General features: G+C 39.1%; 1 protein-coding gene across 1 annotated transcript in view; it reads left to right on the top strand.

The window, feature by feature from the left end:
- Nucleotides 1–19,815, top strand: part of LOC122543074 (serine/threonine-protein phosphatase 2A 55 kDa regulatory subunit B alpha isoform) — a 74,283-nt gene that overhangs the window by 45,861 nt on the left and 8,607 nt on the right. Inside the window, exons 3-6 of the mRNA XM_043681297.2 lie at nucleotides 7,300–7,397; nucleotides 11,651–11,816; nucleotides 18,325–18,437; nucleotides 19,309–19,486. Coding sequence (XP_043537232.1) covers nucleotides 7,300–7,397; nucleotides 11,651–11,816; nucleotides 18,325–18,437; nucleotides 19,309–19,486 — 555 coding nt within the window. The remainder of the gene's footprint in view (nucleotides 1–7,299; nucleotides 7,398–11,650; nucleotides 11,817–18,324; nucleotides 18,438–19,308; nucleotides 19,487–19,815) is intronic.

Genomic DNA, 19,815 nt, shown 5'->3' with positions numbered 1-19,815 from the left:
CAACTGCTTCAATATCATTGTTTGCATTTCATGTGTTGGTATTTGTAATACTTAAAAATGGCGTTGCCGGCAGGCTTTGTTTTGCATGTGGTAAGCAATTAGTATTGCAACCGAAACATCCCTGAGTTCTGCTAATAGATGTCGGAGAAGTCCTGCATCCTCATAGTGAATTGCTCTGGTGAAACTTAGTTGCACATCCTCTTGACCAGGGTAAGGATTCCTTGCTGACCACAGGGAGGTGCAAGGGGATTGAGGGTCACACTTTTGAGGAAGGCTGATAGACATAAACTAGGCAATGTGCTGCTTTCACACTGCAGGGATTTCCTGAAATCATTTCCATGATGATTCGTCATTGTGCAAGCAATGCCAACGAATGATGGTAGAATGTTACTTGCCAATGAGCTACGGACTTGTACCTGACAGTGGTACAGTTTTTAATGATGGTGACTCGTATGTGAACTTGTAGCATCTGTGTTTGTGCATATCAACAAATCTGAGAGGAGTGGCCAAAATTGAGCCAAACTCTTGGTGTCAGTTACCCATTGATAAACTCTGAGTTGGAAGATACTAGATCTTAAGCTTGGAAACAGGACTGTGCCAAAGAACCTGAAATTCGTTATATCATGGCTGATGAAATACGTGAATGATGTTTATTCAATCTGATGGCCATAATCCTGAAAGACACTAGTCATCTGAAATCTGTCAAACTGTTGCTCAAACTTACTCAGATTGATCTTCCACAGGCCTCTGTGGTCAGAAATTCCTGAGGTTCACAACCCTCTGAGCAAAAACATGTCTCCTCATTTTAGATATCAACTTGGATTCCTTGATTCTGTGCTGATCCCACACAGAAACAACCCACCCACCTCTACCCAGGCTATCCCTTGAAATGTTTTCAGTTTCAATGCAACCATTTGGAAACTCTGGAGAATACAGGTCCAGTTTGCTTAGTCTCTTGGTAAGACAGTCCCACCATGATCTGAAATGTTCTAGTGAAGCTTCATTTTACTTCCTTGAAAAGATCAGAATCTTTGCCAAGATGAGGATTCCTCACTGGTAACAGTGCAGCTGCCAGGGGATTGCAGGACAAGTCATGAGGTTGCACTTTAGAAAAAGTGTGTTAGAGATAAACTTGGGAATTACAGACCAATGACTTTGACGTCAGTGGTGGGAAACTATTTGGAGAAAATTCTGAAGGGGAGAATTAATATCCTTTTGAAGAGGTGAGGTCTGATCATGAATAGTCAGTATGGCTTTATCAGAGAGTTCATGCCTTTGTCAGAGAGGGTCACCAGGTGTGTAGATCACGGTAGCACAGGTAATAAGGTGTACTTGCCATTTCAGCAAGGCCTTGGACAAAATCCCATATGGGAGAAAGAGTTCCCACTTATTTGTATCATTTGCAAATTTGGAAATGTAACATTGGATCCCTGATTGAAAATTAGTGGTATACATTGTGAGCACCTTAGGCTCCACAACTGACCTTTGCAGTACCGCTGTTCGTCACAGCCTGCCAAAGGATCCATTGATTCTTAGTTGGTGTTTTTTGACAGTGAGCCAATTATGATTTCATCCAGTATATTACTTTCTATCCTGTATGCTTCAAACTTAATAACCAACGCACCCATTGTTGGGCACTTAACCAAAAGACGTTAGAAAATGAAGTCAACTCGCGACATGGATGGAATTTATCACGTTTTTTTTCCTAACCTCATCACAAAATTTTCCCGTTGATCAAACCCACTTTTCCATTTGCAAGTGTATGCTAAGCAGTTCATTATCAGCCAAATGTATATTAATCTCTCATTTTTAATTCATGATGAGGGTGTCACTGGCCAGGCCAGTGTTTGAGCCGTCCTTAATTGCATGAGTCAACCACATTGTTGTGGTCTGGAGTCACATGGAGGGCAGACGAGGTAAGCATGGTAGTTTCCTTCCCTGAAAGACATTAATGATCCATATGGGTTTTTCCTGACAATGGGCAATGGATTCATAGTCATCATTACACTTTTATTTCGAGATTTTTCTAGATTTTAAATTCTACCAACTGCGGCGGCAGGGTTTGAACCTGGGGCACCAGAACATTAGTTGGGTCTTTGGATTAACAGTCCAGTAATAATAGACCATGGCCTCCTGTGATGTATAATTGATGTTAGCCTTTCCCGGACTACTGATCTAAGGCTCACCAGTTCTGGAAGGACCAGTGGCAGAGAGATTTAAGTTCAAAGCCTGTGATCTTCACAGCTGCAAGAAGAGGATGACTCTGTCACTCTGGTAGTTCTCTTCATCTGATATTGGTCAGGGATATTTGTTCTCTATGTTCGAAATTTGAGTTGTTAACAGTTATGTCAAGTAGGCAAAAGTGAGGACTGCAAATGCTGGAAATGAGTTTAGATCAGAGTGGTGCTGAAAAAACACAGCAGGGGTCAGGCAGCATCTGAGGAGCAGGGAAATTGACATTTCGGGCAAAAGCCCTTCAGGAATAGAGGCAGGAAGCCTCCAGGGTGGAGAGATAAATGGTTGGGGGGAAGCTGGGGAGAAGGTTGCAAAGAGTACAATACGTGAATGGGGGTGGGGATGGAGATGATCGGCCAGAGGGGTGGTGCAGATAGGTGGGAAGGGAGCTTGGCAGGTAGGGACAGTACTAGATGCAAGTTAAGTTCTGATTATTAAATTTGTTTTGAAATTTTCAATCTGATTTTGACTGGTCTGCAAAGGGCTCCATTCATTATTGCCTTTAATGTATGTTTGCAACGATTAAAGTAAGTATATGTACTGCACATATTTCCATACTAATAAATACTGGCAAGTGTTTGTGTCAAGTGATGTGGCTACTCTGTGAACGTATCATAAACTTTGTGCATGTAAAAAAAAAATCAAACAGCATTTGAGCAAAATTGTTTGAGGAATCACTGTTTCAAGACCAATATGAATTTTGTGTTGAATTTGGCATTTAAATTGCATTAATTAGGATTTTTTTGGGATGATGCAAGAAGTTTTGGGTGAAGTAATATCTTCCAAACAGGATTGTGAAGAGAGGACTTATTCAGAATAATATTCGTGACATAAATGAAGTTTTAATTGAGTCTGATTTTGCAGCAACATAGGGAGCATATTTGAGTGGATTATGATTCCGAACCAGGAGGTGTGCTTTTCATTTGTGTGTCTGATACAGCTTTGGCAAATTATCTCTGTCAATACATTTGTCTGCACTTAAAAATGCTGATGGGTGTGGCTGTTGTAAAGGTTGGCTGTTGATCAAGGTTGTAAATATTTCATTGAGATTTTTAAAAATTATAATCTAAAATCTTCATTGGAGAATGGGTACCATTTTGACATTCATCAGTTTGTGTGAGCAGTTGCTTCGTGTACTTATGTCCTGAAATGTTTTAGTGATGAGGTATCAGATTTGAACATTGAATGAAGTGATGTGACACGGGATACAGTACAGGGTTTAAAAAAAAACGCTTTCACATGGCCAGGGTCTCTCATGTTGTAAGGCTTGTGTCTTCACTTAACTCTTGGTAACTGTATTGTTTAATGAAGCTGGTTTCCAGTCAATTTGATGGGATTCTGAATCCCACAGGAAGGGTAAGATAAAGCTGTGCTTAGAATATTGAGCTATGAATGAACTGCTTTGAGCGTGAATCTGAATTGAGATTGCCATTGTGAGTTACTATGGAAACACAATGATATGCCCATGGTGTCTCAAGTTCAAGAGTTAGAAATAATGATGCACCTTATGCTGGTCCTTATGCTAGTTTTAACTAACATGGCAACAGAACAGGCCTGAGAAGCAGAACAGTCCAAAATGAATTGCCAATTGTTTTCTGATAATCTGTGTACTAAAGTTGGTGGCTCAGGTAGCAGTGACCTATATGATTGATGTGTTTGCTTTTGGAGGTCTTTGGGTTTTTAAAAAAATGCAATACTCTTTATTCAAAGCCCTGAACTTGTGGACACTTTTTTTGGACTTCAGTTTACAGGCCAAGGCTGGATCTGAAATTCTTCAGTTTTGATGTCTTTCAGGAACCAAATAGTTTCACATCAGACAGGCAAGAGCAATCAAGCATTGTTAAATATAGGTTTGACTGTTGTGATAATCTTGATTGTTCAGGTACTACCAGCATCAGATGGCCAAATGTTATCTGAACAATAGTTGAAGAATATGATGGACTGCAGAATTCACTTCCCATACTATTAAGAAGCTTGCTTTTTAACAAATGTGCAGAATTATTATGGGCTACTATCTCCTTTGTGACATAGGTTTAGGTATCAGACACTTGGATTATCTGGAAACTGAAGTATGTCAGTGGTATATTTTGAAATAGGATAGATTGTCAAGTCAAGTCTTTACTCCTGAGTTAGCTGAAGCCAATTTGAAAAAAATCAATGTAGCATTTGGCAGTTCCTGGAGAACGCACATTCCAGCAGTGTGATTTACTTGCGTCGCTGAGGAGCTAAGGAACTGTGTTCGAGAACGCTTAGCTCCATTTGCAGTGCCGTGATTCCAGCAGGATCGGTTCTCACGTTAGCGTGTGCTTGTGCTGATGTCAACTGCCAACGGATCAGTTTCCGGTGAGAGATGCTGTCCAGAAAGCAACTTTCTCTTTTTTTATAAAATGTACTGTGTTAAATTTGGTTTTGTTCAGTTAACATGATTGCAACCTTTATTCAGGCTGTGCTGTACTTTGTGTTTGACTTTGAGTGATTTTGGGGTGGTTGAGAGCGATATTTCAAGTTGCTGCACCCCAACCCTACATTTCCCATAGGCTCCATTATTTCTATTAAGCAATTTTGTGTGAAGCAAGGTTTTGCTGGAATGCACCTGTACATCTTGGTTACATTTTTGGATGAGAGTTGAATCGATAATTAGCTTAAATTCCCCCAAAAAATTGAAATAGTTTTGAGATTGAATTCATCTCCCCAGATGTTGACACTTCTCAGGAATGGAACTCAGAATATATTTGTGGACACGTGGAGTTACTGCTTGCCTTTGAGGGCAGGAATCTTCTCTGATCTGACAGAATAATGATTGAGCTGTCCTATGTATCTACAAAAATACATGTGGTGGTTGGTAGTTTGCTGTTCATTGTAACATTGGATTTTTAAATTTTGCTCAGGGTAAGATTGTATCTTTTGAAGGTTGTATCTTTTGAAGGTTTCTTTGTCTTAGTTCTTGTATTAACTGATCATGCCCGCACTGCTGTTGCCGAATATCAGCTTCAAATTCTGTTCTTGACTGTTGGAATCCAACACACACTTCGGGAGAAGACCATACTCCAGTTGAAAAGTGAAGCCTGTTTCTTTCTCCAGAGATGATGCCAGACATGCTTGGTTTCCCCTATAATTTTGTTTTCATTTAGATTTCCAGCATCTATGTTGTTCTGCTTTTACTGTTTTTGTTGTCTTTGTTACAAGCAAGTTATTTTTACCAAGTGCACAATTAGGAACAACATGGACAAATGTGAAAATTAGACATTTATAAAGTCAGGAGGGTCAGAGATAAGGTCAAGAGCCATTGTCTCCTGCCAGGGTAGGAGAGTCCAAAACAAGAGAGTACAGGTTTAAGGTGAAATGAGAAAGATTTCAGACTGACCTGAGGTGCAACTTCTGAACACGTGATGTGTATGTGGAGTGAACTGCCTGAAGAAGTGGTTGATGCAGATACAGTTGGACGATTGAAAAGACATTTGTACAGATACTTGAATAGGAGAGGTTTCGAGGAATATGAGCCAAGCGCAGGCAAATGAACTCTTTTTAGTTTAAGAAACCTTGTCAGAATGGATGGGTTCGGCCAAAGGGCTTGTTCTGTGCTAAATATCTCTAGGAGTTCAATAACTAACATGCTGGGTTCGAATCGGCCATTGCGTAATTCAAGATGGGCAGGAAAAGACGGAGGGCTGAGGGTGGCCAAGGACCTTGTTTTGACTTGAGGGAAGTTGCTGGGCTTGCTTTCTGCTGAGTCGCAAGGCCAGATAAGATGCTTTGTACATCATCTGTACGCTTGTCCAGGATTTGGCTTCTGCTTCTTTGTGGTTTGATGTTCTCTGCGGTTGACACCTGTTTGTTTGAGTTCAATAATATAAATCTGAATAATTGGTTATAAATAGGTAAATATTTGGATTTTTCAGTGGTTTAAATTAATTGGTATTGATGCTTTTGTGCCCGGTGTTGCAGTGTATTATGTAAATTTTGTGGATGCTTCTGATGGGCCTGGGCCCTTTTGAGCACTTGAAGCTGTCAAATGGAACTGAAACCCTCTTAGATTCTGATTGAGACATGTTCCTTGTCTCTATGCATCATGATGGCATTTCGTTTGCAAGAATGCTGAATTTGTTCTTTTTGTTTCTTTGGCATCCAAGGGAGTTCTGAACCCTAGCACAGTGGAGCTGAAAAATTAAATCCCTGTCTGTCCTGTGATGTTCCACAAAACAATTGCATTCCTGTAGTGCTTGTCACAAGGTCTCCAAGTCTGAAAGTTTGACAACTCGATCTATTTTTGAAATATGGTCCCTGTGTCGATATGGGTAAGATGAAATGTTTGTGCAGCAAAGCCCCTCAAACTCGATTGAAAAACCTGATTGGCGATTGTTGGTTCAAGGACATATATTCGATACAATTGAAGATGCTTCCCAAGTCCCAGGGCACTGCTTTAAGTTCACCTGAAAAAAAAACAGACTGGCCCTTGGTTTATAATTTCCTAGTTTGATGACTGCACAGATGGGACATTTTATGACAGATGACTGCAATGTGGTGTTGGATTTATGACCTTCTGAATCAGAATTCAATGACAGAGTCGAGATGGAAACAAAAGCTCTGTTGATTGAAGTTTATTTGGAGTTGATGACATCCTCTTCTATAAAAAGATCTTCAATATGTGGAAGATGTGAAGTGCAGGTTGCTCTGTGTTTATGACAGCTATGAGCTACTTGAAAAGATAATCTGAGAATGATTTATATTAGATTGCCAGTTCAGATATTAGACATGATAAATAACTGTTAAATTGCAAATGCAGCAATAATGATTTATATACAAATATTAGTGGAATTATGTTTATGTTGCCTTCAATATATCAAGATTTCAGGTCCCAAAGACAATCGCTGTGAAGCATTGCAGGAAAAGTTTCTAGACAAATAAATTTGAAAAGTTGGTTTTTGATATGATGCATTTTTTGAAATTGTATTATTTAGTGTTGTATGCTACTCAAAGGGAGAAACAGTTTTGAGGAATTCAATTTTTTTGAAATATTTGTTTGGTTTCCACTGAATTTTAAAGAAATCTTTTTATTCTTCACAGCTGATATTATTTCCACGGTAGAATTCAACCACTCTGGAGAATTACTCGCAACTGGGGACAAGGGAGGTAGAGTCGTCATATTCCAGCAGGAGCAAGAGGTGAGTATTATCTCTGCAGTACGTAAATGCATTTGAAAATAATTAAGTGAAGTAAGTATGAAGTAGCCTTATGTGCATTTTGCTGGTGGCAGATGGGCTTTCCTTGAGTATTTATGATAAATTATTGATTCAGTATAGTTAGGGAGTCCTAGAGATATACAGCACGGAAACAGACCCTCCAGTCCAACTTGTCCATGCCGACCAGGTATCCTAAATTAATCCAGTCCCATTTGCCAGTGCTTGATGCATATCCTCTAAAACCTTTCTATTCATATACCCGTCCAGAAGTTTTTTAAACGTTGTAATTGTGCCAACTCATGGCATGCATGCCGCACTCTCTGTGAAAAGGTTGCTCCTCAGGTCCCTTTTAAATCTTGCGCCTCTCAGCCTAAACCAGAACCTCTAGTTCTGGACTCGCCCCCCAGGGAAAAGACCTTGCCTATTTCCCCTATCTATGCTCGTCATGATTTTATAAACCTCTATAAGGTCAACTTTCAGCTTCCGACTCCAGGGAAAATGGCCCAGCCTATTCAGCCTCTCCCTGTAGTTCAAATCTTCCAACCCTGGCAACATCCATGTAAATCTTTTTCTGAACTCTTCCAAGTTTCACAACATCCTTTTGGTAGAGGGAGACCACAATTGCACACGCTATTCCAAAAGTGGCCTAACTAATATCCTGTACAGCTGCAACATGACATCCCAACTCCTATACTCGATGTTCTGATTAATAAAGGAAAGCATACTAAACGCCGCCTTCACTAACCTATCTACCTGTGACTCCACGTTTAAGCAACAAGGTACCTGCACGCCAAGGTCACTTTGTTCAGCAACACTCCCCATGCCCTTATCATGAGATGTTTTAGGCAATCCCTGATTTGCCTTTCCAAAATGCAGCTCTTCAAATTTATCTAAAGCAAACTCCATCTGCCATGCCTCGGCCCGTTGGTCCATCTGATCAAGATCCTGTTGTATTCTGAGGCAGTCATCTTTGCTGTCCACTACATGTCCAATTTTGGTGTCATCTGCAAACTTAGATTAATCTATGTTCACATGCAGACAATGCGGATTTATCTGCCTTAATGCATTTGAAGACATCCAGCATGACTACCACTGTAACATGGACATTTTTCAAGATGTCACCGTCTATTTCCCCACATTCTATATCTTCCATGTCCTTCTCCACAGTAAACGCCGATTTGCCTTGCTTATTTTGGTATGTTTGGAACAATAGACGAGGGAAATTTTATGCTTGATAGATGGTGTTTAGAGCATAGATCAAATGTTATACTGAGATTTATGTTCCACATGTCCCCGCTGTGCTCAGTTCATTTTGGACCTATAAGTTTTGTTTGCTTTTCTTGTGTACCTACCTGGCTTACCTTATATCAATGGATGTTAACCATTTCAAATTCCTCCATATATTAGTGCCTTTCATGGTCAGCACTCTAATGAAAGACATTACTTCTGAATTGCTCAGTAGATTTGTTTGGTAATGCCTATTTTGACTCCATTGAACTTCACAATTTGAGCAACCTTGATTAGTTCACCTCCAAAATGTTTTAACAAGAAGGAAGTGCCTTAAGGTGTTCAGGCCTTCCAAAAAGTCTTGTTGTTTTAGTTCTTGGAATATTGTTATGAATGTTTTTATTGCTGCTATACTTCGGCTGCGATATCAAAGAGCACATGCATTTCGAGTGTGGTCTTAGCAAGGTTCTGTGTAAGGTAAATATCAGGTGCACATCTCAGACTGGAAATAACCCACCATGGTTTGTTCATATTACTTGGAATTGATTGCTCTTTTAAATCATCTATCAATTTGTCATGGTTACTGTTATTTGCTAGTTTTTGCATTTATAATGGCTTATTCCGTCTCATCACATGAGGTGTTTCCAAACTCATACTTTGTTCCTTGTCTTGTGTCTTAGTCATTATTGAGTTATTTTTCATTGATAGCTATCTTACTGAATCCTGACAGTGGACTTCTCTGCTCAGTTTACCTGCTGTCATTAGTTAAAATCAGGACTCGGTTCTAATTCCTCTTGTATAATGGTAACAGAGGATATACTGTACAACTGGTTTGCATTTTCCAAGTTTATTTCTGTTGAACCAGTTTATTGAACATAGAACAACACAGCGCAGAATAGGCCCTACAGCCCTCAGTGTTGCACCGACCTGTGAACTAATCTCAGCTCGATCTCTTACACTATCCTATCATCATCCATGTGCTTATTGGCAGATGATCAAGATTGTCCAACATTATTTCCCTCTGCATTTGATCCATATTGACTCACTTAGAAAAGTAAATTGTGAAGGCTAATTTCCAACATGTTCCATGCAATTTCACCCAATTTTATAGACAAGATTGAAAACTAATTCAGTGCTGATGAGTGGGTGTGAAGCTGAAGTGATAATGAGAGTGCATTCGCAGATGGAACTGCTGTACTTGTCTCAAGTATGGATTTCTTCACCCAAATGATACCCACTGCACAAGTGAAACATGTTTTGTTCAGTACCTGCAAATAAATAGAAAATGATTGGGTGTATGAACTTGTAGTCTCCTTTCCCTCAATTGTAGAGAAGGTTGAGTCACTTCATTTATGTATTTTGTAAAAGAAATTTATGTTGCTGTTCCCATGTTTCTTGGTGTGTTGATTGCATCTCGATCCAGATGGACTGAAAATTAATCCTCTTGTGCAGCAAGCAGTTAAATTTCAAGTGTGAATTAAGAGAAGTCACGCAGATGAGTAAAAACGGTCATCCCACCCAAACCCACGGCCTTAGGCTTTTGACAGAACTTTGTCCGAGATCGTTCAATTGTCTGGAATAAAATTCTTAAAAACAGTCCATTAAAGGTTTAGTACATTGATTTAAACACTCACTATTTAATACACAGTTACAGAGTAGCAAGACACCGAGCCCGAGTCGAAGCAGAGGTTCTAAAATCTCAGCAGAGTAGCGGTACCGGCACTTAGCAACCTAGCGCTCCCTCGACTACTCCAAAGTGGCACTCTCAATCTTCAGTATTTCAACAGTTTTTACACAGTCAACATGTCAGTCAAACATCTGCTGATGAACATGATGTCCTGATCACATTCCTGCCGTGTTTGTGGTAAACATATGTTAGTCTTCTGCTGACCGTGATTGTTTAATCGAATTATTGATTTTTTTGATCTAGTTGCGATGACAAAAAACTGCCATTGTGAACGTTCATACTGACTCGGGTGATGACGTTAATTGCTAAAGTGTCCCCGAATGTTTGGTCACGTGCCCATCACCTGTCCTTATCTAAACCTGATAACTGTCTTTCATGTCTTTAACCCATTCCTCATCATTTTCCACCTCACACGCTTGGTCAGTGAACTCTTTATCCAAACCTCTGTTGTCTTTTCTTGTATGTAATTTAAGTTTGAAGTGATCTGTCAATATGTTCCTTTCCACTGTGATTTCTGTTTCTCCTTGACTAATTTTAAGCTTTTCAGCTACCTGAACTTGTTTTTTACTTTTGTAAATTTGATGCTTTATTTTTGACATTATTTGGTTTTTTTTAATTCTGTGTTTTCCCTTTGTGTCCTTTCTCAGTACAAAAAGCTACTTGTTGCATATCTAAGAGAACCTTGGTGCAACAGGCTATCAGTGATGATGTCAGCAAGTATGTTCTCAGTGAATTAAGTGTAGCATCAATTTGTTTATTGTTCTGCTCTTGTGTCAGACTATGCCAGGAGGCAGCAGGGTAGATCTCCAGTCTGCGAGTTTCACGCTTCTTTGAAGCTTCTATTACATCTGAGTGGCATTGTGAGCAAAAGACATGGTTTCATGTGTGACATGTGCATAAATCCGATTTAGAATCAGAATTCTATTTCCTCGTGTCGGACAGAGAAGAAAAAAAATTATCCGAGTCTCAAAAGGGCTATTGATAACTTTACGTTGAAGCTTTTTTCATCTAATGAAAACACTTCGCTGCTCTGTGAACTGGTATAAAAGAAGACTGCATAGAATTTCCCAATGATATTGTAGTGCATGAGTTTTGCTTTGCGAAGCAGTATTTATTAAGAGAACCTGTTGATCATTTAGTTGTACTGGGAGATCTGAAACCAGCTGAATCAAGTGTTGTGAATATCTGTCAGCAAATTCAGCACAAGAGGTCCAACCAAATTTTTAAAAATTGTGTAAACATTCTAGTTTGATTTTCCCATCCTGTTTTCTTCAAATCATGTTTTGAATAATATTCTCATTTATTCTGTTATTTCTTGCAGAACAAAAGTCAGCCTCATTGCAGAGGTGAATATAATGTTTACAGTACTTTTCAGAGCCATGAGCCTGAGTTTGACTATTTGAAAAGTTTAGAAATTGAGGAAAAGATCAATAAAATAAGATGGTTACCCCAACAAAATGCTGCACAGTTCCTGCTCTCGACAAATGGTAAGTTAATCGTTTGTCAGTTTTTTATCCTCTTGTCAGAACAGTTGGACTGGCAGTGCTGCTCTCCAACAGCGCAGTTAAGTTGCTTCTGTTACAAGTCAACACATCGTCAGTTTAAACACCTGTCAAGTTCAGTTTTCCCCAAAGGGTTCCCCTCGCCGAGCAGCTCACTTAAAGAAACACATACAGCAGTTTAATGTGTAAATAGTTTACATCCTTACATGCCGTCTGGGATACTACCCCTAACTGCTGCTCTTAAACTTAAATCTAGCGAATTCTTTTATGTGAAGGCTTTGACAGTGGAGCCAATAGCCTGTGAAGTATGCATTGTTCTCAAATGACATCTACTTAACTGCACTTAGGTCAAGTTCACATGATAGCTACAAAGCCAAGAGATGGAAACCAAAATTTGTCAGTTCAAGAATATTTGTAAAAAAAATCTGCTTTGAACATTTTTCTTCTTTACCGGAAAATTATAGTCCTGATGGGATCAAGAGCACTTCATTAGGACAAATGTATTCCTTTTTGAAATGTAAACAAATTCTTGCTGTTTTCTTCTTTGTCTGTTGCCTTTGGTAGTGTCCACTTCCACAGGCAAGACTTTATTGTTTTCTTTCATTTATTTGTCTATTCTTGTGTACATATGAGCCCAGCCAACATCAGTGAGTCATTTGATCATGAAGGTTTATCTTCATCGTATTCTGACCAGAGGTGTGTATCTGTTTGTGTTCTTTGCTTTTGGTGTTGATGAGAATTTGGATCTGAGGGTAAATGCATAACAAACGAAAATGCCCTGTGTTGAGCCAAAAGCACAAAGACCAGTTGTTCTATGACTGAACAAATTGCGTCATTGAACTCAAATTCATTTCAGGCTATTGTGAACTTGTTCCACATCATGATACATCTTTGATGTAGGTGTATGTGGATTCTTTTGATAAGTTGTGCTGAGAATTTCCTCGCTGACTACTGATGGATCAGGTCTGTCAAGCCAGATCTGAATTATTTTATGCTTGTGGTTCGTTCATCGGCTGCTGTTTGAACAACTCCCTCTGATGTTTTGTGAGCTGGAATGCAGTGAGCACTTGCTTTCGAATAATTTGGATGGCAATTGGAAACCACTTGGGGGCTAAAATCTGTTCCAAGTCTTGACAGTGTTTTTGCTGCTTTTGTTTTCATTAAATTTGAGTTCAATCCTGAGTGTTACGATCATTTGTGAAAAGATAAGTGAAATTGCCCACAGCTATGTTAGTGAAACTTAGGGGGGGTGGTGGAAAACATCCCATTATTTTAATGTTAAATGGCTCTGAGCATCTCTCAAATTTACTTATAATTCCTCAGCTTACCGAGACAGTAATGGGTGCAGGCAAGCATTTGCAACTGGCTTGTTGCTGTGGGATCATTGCCGAAATGAAGCGTTCACTGGTGAAGAATAGAAGTTGAATGCTGCAATTGGCAAGGTAGTTTTTGGTCAGGAAATGAACTTTGGTTCACCTTCCCCGCACTACACTGTATCCTCTACTGCCGTAGACGACCACTGCCATCATGCTTGACTGCCGCCAACCTTTCCTTGCTATTCTCATCACACCTCCACCAGATCCAACTCCAATGCAGATCGCGCTCCTTGAAACACATTGAAAAAAACCTTGTGCAAACTTGCACAGTTGTTCAATGGGTTTCTGACAATAATATAGCCAGTTTATTGAAATTGTTGCTTCTAAATTCGGGCACAAGTGACAAAAGTGTTTAACAATATATCAAAAAAAGCATTGTTGAGCTTTTTTGACATGTTACATAGTTTTGAAGTATCAGTCCACAAAATCCACATAATTAGTCTTCACAACAGTTTTATTTTTATGGAAAAGAGCTTCTGCTTAGTGGATTTTATCATTCAGTGAAAATTTTATTTGTTCCTTAGTGGTAAGTTAGTCTACTTTGTCACATCTTAATTTTAACCTGGTGCAGGTTTAATCTAAACTTCACAACTTGAATAACCACTGATTTGAAGCAATCATCAACAACTCTTTATAGAGTTAACATGTTTCTTGAGATCACTGGACAAGGAGCAACTGTTACAAGAGAATTAAAAGCAACATATGAATTAACCACCACTGGGAAAAAGGGACATAAACAATTTGTTTCCTCAGAGAGAGAAAATGATTGCTCCATAACCGCCAACTCATGACAAATGGACAGTTAAGTTTGCCTGCTGAAGTAATATCTTGAAGTAAGGCGGTTAATGGCAGGAAAACTAAGTTTTTAAACAGATAGCTAACCCCAAAAAAACAAGGAACAGGGGAACTATTTATGATAAGGGAAATTTGAGATGGCCAGAGTCTAATGGATGCTGGGGATTAAGGAATTGATGCAACAATCATTAACGTTTCACCACCAGCTTGAAAGAGAGAAATTTCTATAAGAATCCAACACCAGAACAAGTTAACAGTAGAACTTGGAAGAACGACTGTATAACTTATCCAGTTAAAAGTGGGGCTTTTGGTTGTACTGTAGAATGGAAACCTAGGGGTTCATGTACATAATTCTTCGGAGTTTGCGGCATGTGTAGTTAGGATAGTTCTAACTTTAACATGTTTGTCTTTATTGCTCAGACCTTTTGAGTATTGGAGTTGTACATGGTGTTGGTGAGGCCTCTTTTAGCATACTGTGTCCAGTTCTGGTTTCTCTTTTAGAGGAAGGGAATTATTAAGCTGGAGAGCTTTCAGAAAAGATTTTATCAGAATATTGTCAGCAATGGTGTGTCATCAGCAGAGGCTGGGTAGGTTGGGACTTTGTCCCTGGAGAATAGGAGGTTGAGGGGTGACCTTACCAAGGTTTATAAAAATATGAGGAGTATAGACGATATGAATGGCAGGTGTCTTGTCCTCATGGTGTGGGAATTCATGACAAGGGGGCATTTTTTTCAAGGTGAGAGGAGAAAGTATAAAAAAAAACTCGATGAGGGGCACTTTGTTTAGCCAGTGATTGATGTGTGCGATGAACTTGCAGACGAACTGGAGGATGCAGGTACAGTTGGAACATTTAAAAGACAGTTGCTAAGTATGTGAATAAGACATGTTCGGACGGATATGTGCCAAGTGAAGACAGGTGGGATTAGTTTAATTTGGGATTGTGGTTAGCATGAAATAGTTGTCCTGAAGGATCTGATTCTCTGCTGTATGACTCTGGCTCAATGACCCTGTAACAAACAGTGCAAAAGGATTGAACCCTGGACCCTTCCAGAGATTGACACTGTTGGTTGGAGTCCTCGCTAGATTCCACCATTCATGAGGCAGTAGCCAAGTTGAGGTGTGAGGCTTAACATGCTTATTTGAGGGGTCTTATTTTGCTTTAAATAGTTGTTTTCACGACTTGATTGTCAGTGAGGTTTCTGAATGATTAGCCTAATGCCAGATAACTTGTGGTGATTTACGCACATCATAGGCCTTTGAAGCACTGAACCTCTGATTTTCACTGCTTACCTGGCAGCAAGGGAGTCTGAGATATTGGTAGAGAAGGAATATATGCAGTATTCTCATTTCATACGCTAATGCTTTGCCTCATCTACTTTGGTGAAGTGAAAAAACTGTATGTGGATCACTTGTGCTAATTTTTTTATTAGCTTGATAATTGTGCCATGAAACGAGAAGTTGGTGCAAAGAGGAGCTTCAGTGCATTGTTCGGTGAGCTTAGTTATTGTTGTGATTTGAAGTTAGTTTTCTGTGAATTGATTGAGAACTTTGAGAATCACGAAACCTGGTCTTTAGTTTTCCTTATTTTATAGTCACCCTTATTAAATTAGGGGAAAACACCAAGTATTGCCCTCATTACTGCTGTCTGTGCAATCTTAAGCAAGGGCACATTGGATTGTATGCACCTTAAATAAGTCACACCACTTGTGATAATACTATGGGCTTAAGAGGTATATTTTGTGCTGATTTTTCTTGATGTTTTCGGGCATTGGTGCTGAGCTGTCAATTTGAATCCAAAAAAGTAAGTGGCTTGTCAGGGCGTTGGGGTTTATTTAAAGTCTATTTAAAGAACAATAGAAGCAGCCTGGATGGCTGCAATGTAGCTCCCATAGAACCAGGGCTTTTAGTTTTCATTTTTCAATCATAGTTGCTGCAGTACATTGACCTGCAGCACACACTATCGGAGTTTTCTCTTGATCTTTTTCCTCCTGGACTGGAGGATTGCATGTGAGGCAATCTAGTTGACTGAATTTGCCTTTGCCAAGGGTATGTTTATGGGATGTGACTACATTGGCGCATCTATTTTTGTGTTAAGTTATTCTATTTTCATCTTTGTTGTATTTTTGCTATAGTATATAAAGAAAGTGTAAAAACTGCTAGAACTGCAAATGCTGTGAATTACAAACAAAAGCAGCAATTGCTGGAAAAACTCAGCAGCATCTTGGAGAGAAATCAGACTTAACGTTTTGGGTCGAGTGACTCTTCCTCTGATCCGAAATGTTATCTGATTTCTGACCACAGATGCTGCTAGACCTGCTGAGCTTTACCAGCAATTTGTATCAAAGAAGTGGTAAGACTGATAGTTTGACCAATCAAATTGCATCTGGAATGCTTGCCTTTAAAATAAGAACAAGTTAGGCTCTCGGCTATCTTCTTATTTTCAGGGGGTTTGGTCCATAGTACACTTGAAAATAAGGGTGTTGGAAGCTACCTGGTTGTCTGATGACCTTCCATTGGATAAGAAATCTGCCACCTTCAGCTTTTGGAATGTCTTTCACTCAGCAGTGAAACTGTGTACTGCCATCTGAAGCATGTATTGAAGTTTGTATTGAAGAATGCAGATCAAACTTTTGAAGCTTTTCAGCAGTTTGGCTTGGATAATTTATACCTTTGTTGGAGTTTATATATTCAGAGTGCAGTTAGTTCTGCCAGGTTTTTGTCAAATACCACAGGATTCAGTGAGGACACACCGTTTTTGTTGTATTATGTTAATGAACAAATGACACAAGTTCAAGGAGTGGAGTCGCTACCTATGTGAAGTGCTCATAACTGAGTATAAGATTGTAATACATGGGTCATGTATTTCTGTCCCTTTTTGAGCCAAGATGTCTGTTAAACTCCATAAAGGTTGTTGAAGCGGTGCCCACAATCATCTTGCGGAGATCATTGCAACTCTGTGCCATCTTGTCTAAAGTTAGCCAAAATAAAAACAGATTAACTGACCATTTACCTGAATGCTTTTGAGTGGGGTTTACAGCTTACTTGCTGTAGAATGATTCCTGCTGTGTTCGGCATGATGACATCTTTGGAGTCTTTTTCTGGATCTGCTGCTTGTGAACCTTGCATAATTTATATGCATTTTTGTGGTGATGCTGGGGCATTGATTTAATTGCCTGCTGTGATGCAGTGATTATAATGTTTAAGTTGCATGTTATTTGATGTTTCTGATTGTCAGGAATAAGAAGGAGAGATGAATTTCATGTTCCTGTTGTTGTCGCCTTGCCATGACAAAGATGTCTTATGTTTTCATATTTGCTTTTCCATTTAAAAATAAGCGATGGTGCATTTCTACCAACTCTGTCATTGAAGTACAAATTCAAAAAGACCCACAGCAAAATATTTCAGGACTGCATTCAAAACCCAGGGGAATGGTTTGGGATACGTGTTCACACACATTCATCCGAGAAAGACAAAAGAAAAAAACCAAGATAAGAAGTTGCCAATTACTTGAAATCTAAGATATTAGCATCTGTTAACATGAGTTGAGGAGTACAGTCAGTCTTTCAAGAGTTTTCAAGTTGGCCCTACACTAGTCTTTGCTGCAGTTCAGACCTGTTTAGTTGCTGGTGAAGCTGTAGAACTTGACAGCTGTCAAGTAGTTCACTTCACATTTTGAGAACAGCTTTCTTATCAGGAATCCGATTTTTTTTTTTTTGACAGTTATTATGAACAAAAGTTGGTATGTAGCCTCTGTGTGTAATGTTTCCATGTTGCAAGCAGAACAACAAACAAAAGTAAAGCTGTTTTAATTGAAGCTAGTTGAAACAAATTACATCCAGTCATGTGACTGAGGCTTCCATTTCAGACAAGCAGGTAATGAGGTGCAGTGTATTTTGTAGTTAACGATGGAACCATTTGCACCAAGTCACGTCACGTGGGTTTCCATTCTCTTACTCATTCCATACTGGCTGGGAGAGACATCACTCCTGATTCTTTGTTGGTTGGGCTCTGCCTTTGATACAATGCAAGGAGCAACGCATTTGCTTTTGTCGTGCCAATTGTTATAGCGGTTAAATTGCTTATTCAGGGTTCAGTCACAGCCATTTTAAAATATGGCAATCATCCATTTTAAGGAAAGAATTTAAACTGGGTCTGTCAAATAATTTAGTATGTCCATTTTCTTGACCTACGGGCATTATGCTAGCAATGACTTAATTTGTGGAGGATCAATAAATAATAAGCGGACAAGTTTTCACAGATAGACGTTAAAATATCCCACTTAGTCAACTAATCATAAATGGCTTGAATAATTTGTTTTACAGACAAAACAATAAAGTTGTGGAAAATTAGTGAAAGAGACAAACGGCCAGAAGGTTATAACTTGAAAGAAGAGGATGGTCGATACAGGGACCCTGCCACAGTCACTACACTTAAGGTGAGTCCTTAGTACAAACTGTGTTTTTGACTTTAACAAATTTATTTTGTACACAGACCAGAATTATTTGTGTGTTGTGCTTGTCATTATGATGAGTGAAGTTAAAAGTAAATAATGGCCTTTCTTTTGAGGGGGGTAAAATAAATCTGGAAACCCAAAATTCAAACATAGGGCAAGTTGTTATTAATCACTGAAACCAGTGGCTCCTGTCCCAGGCAATCAGAATACTACAAACTTGAAATTTTATCATGTCTTCACTCCACTTAAAGGAAATCGATTATGTTCTGCAGGTTTTTGGTTTTCTGATAGCTCAGGCAAAATTATTTCTGTTCTCAGTATTTGGTGCTTTCGAGAATGCCTCAAGGCTTTTTTTTTGTCTTTGTACTTGTCTGTATTTAGTGTTTCATTCACACTTCATTTCTACAGTTTACTTCACAGAAAGAGGCAGACCCTTGTTTCTGAGTCAATTTTTCACTTGTGCAGTTCACAATTGTCCTTTTTGCTATTTTATCCACTCTGTCTTATGCAAGTAATGCAGATGACATATCATTCCACACCTGAGTGATTGCTTGTGTACAGAAAATGTGAGATTGTAATTTAATGACCTTTCAGTTGTACTTCACGAAAGCTAGGGCAATTTTTTTGTTTTTAGAATCCTTCATAATCTCAAACCTGGTCGATGATATGGCCAGGATTTGCTCATTTTTATGTTGCTGATACCTCGTTTGAAAAGTGATGTCCTGGATGATTTGGCTGTTTTTCCTCCTCGAAAAAAACTTCAAAGAGTTGCTTTACAGTGACGTGTCTTGGCTGGACTATATTTGCTTCAATATTGGCCCAAGTTGAACATGTTGTTTCTGCTTGTTCCTAGGTTCCAGTATTCAAACCAATGGATTTAATGGTTGAAGCAAGCCCGCGAAGGATATTTGCTAATGCACATACATATCACATAAACTCTATTTCAGTCAATAGTGACTATGAAACTTACTTATCAGCGGATGATCTTAGGATTAACCTGTGGCATTTAGAAATCACAGACAGAAGTTTTAGTATCCTTACTGAAGTGCACTTGCATTGATTTTGGATCCAATATTTTTTGACAGCATGAATGGCTACCTGACCTCCAATGTGCAATGGATTGTTCAGCACATTATTTCCAAAAATGGTGTGTACATGTGTGTGGAATTGAAATGTGAAGGCTATAAATGTCTTGTGCTGAGTTCTGAGCTTGTTTTGACATATTTGATAATATGACACTTAGAGTCATAGAGATTTACATCATGGAAACATTCGGTCCAACTCATCCAAGCTGACCAGATATCACAACCTAATCTTGTCCTATTTGCCAGCACTTGACCCATGTTCCTCTAAACCCTTC

Source organism: Chiloscyllium plagiosum, unplaced genomic scaffold (genome assembly GCF_037043375.1).
Source record: "Chiloscyllium plagiosum isolate Xiang-an unplaced genomic scaffold, Cpla_swu_hap1 HiC_scaffold_48, whole genome shotgun sequence".
Classification (NCBI taxonomy): Eukaryota; Metazoa; Chordata; class Chondrichthyes; order Orectolobiformes; family Hemiscylliidae; genus Chiloscyllium; species Chiloscyllium plagiosum.
The sequence above is the reverse complement of the archived record's forward strand: the minus strand, read 5'-3'. Positions and strand labels throughout refer to the sequence as shown.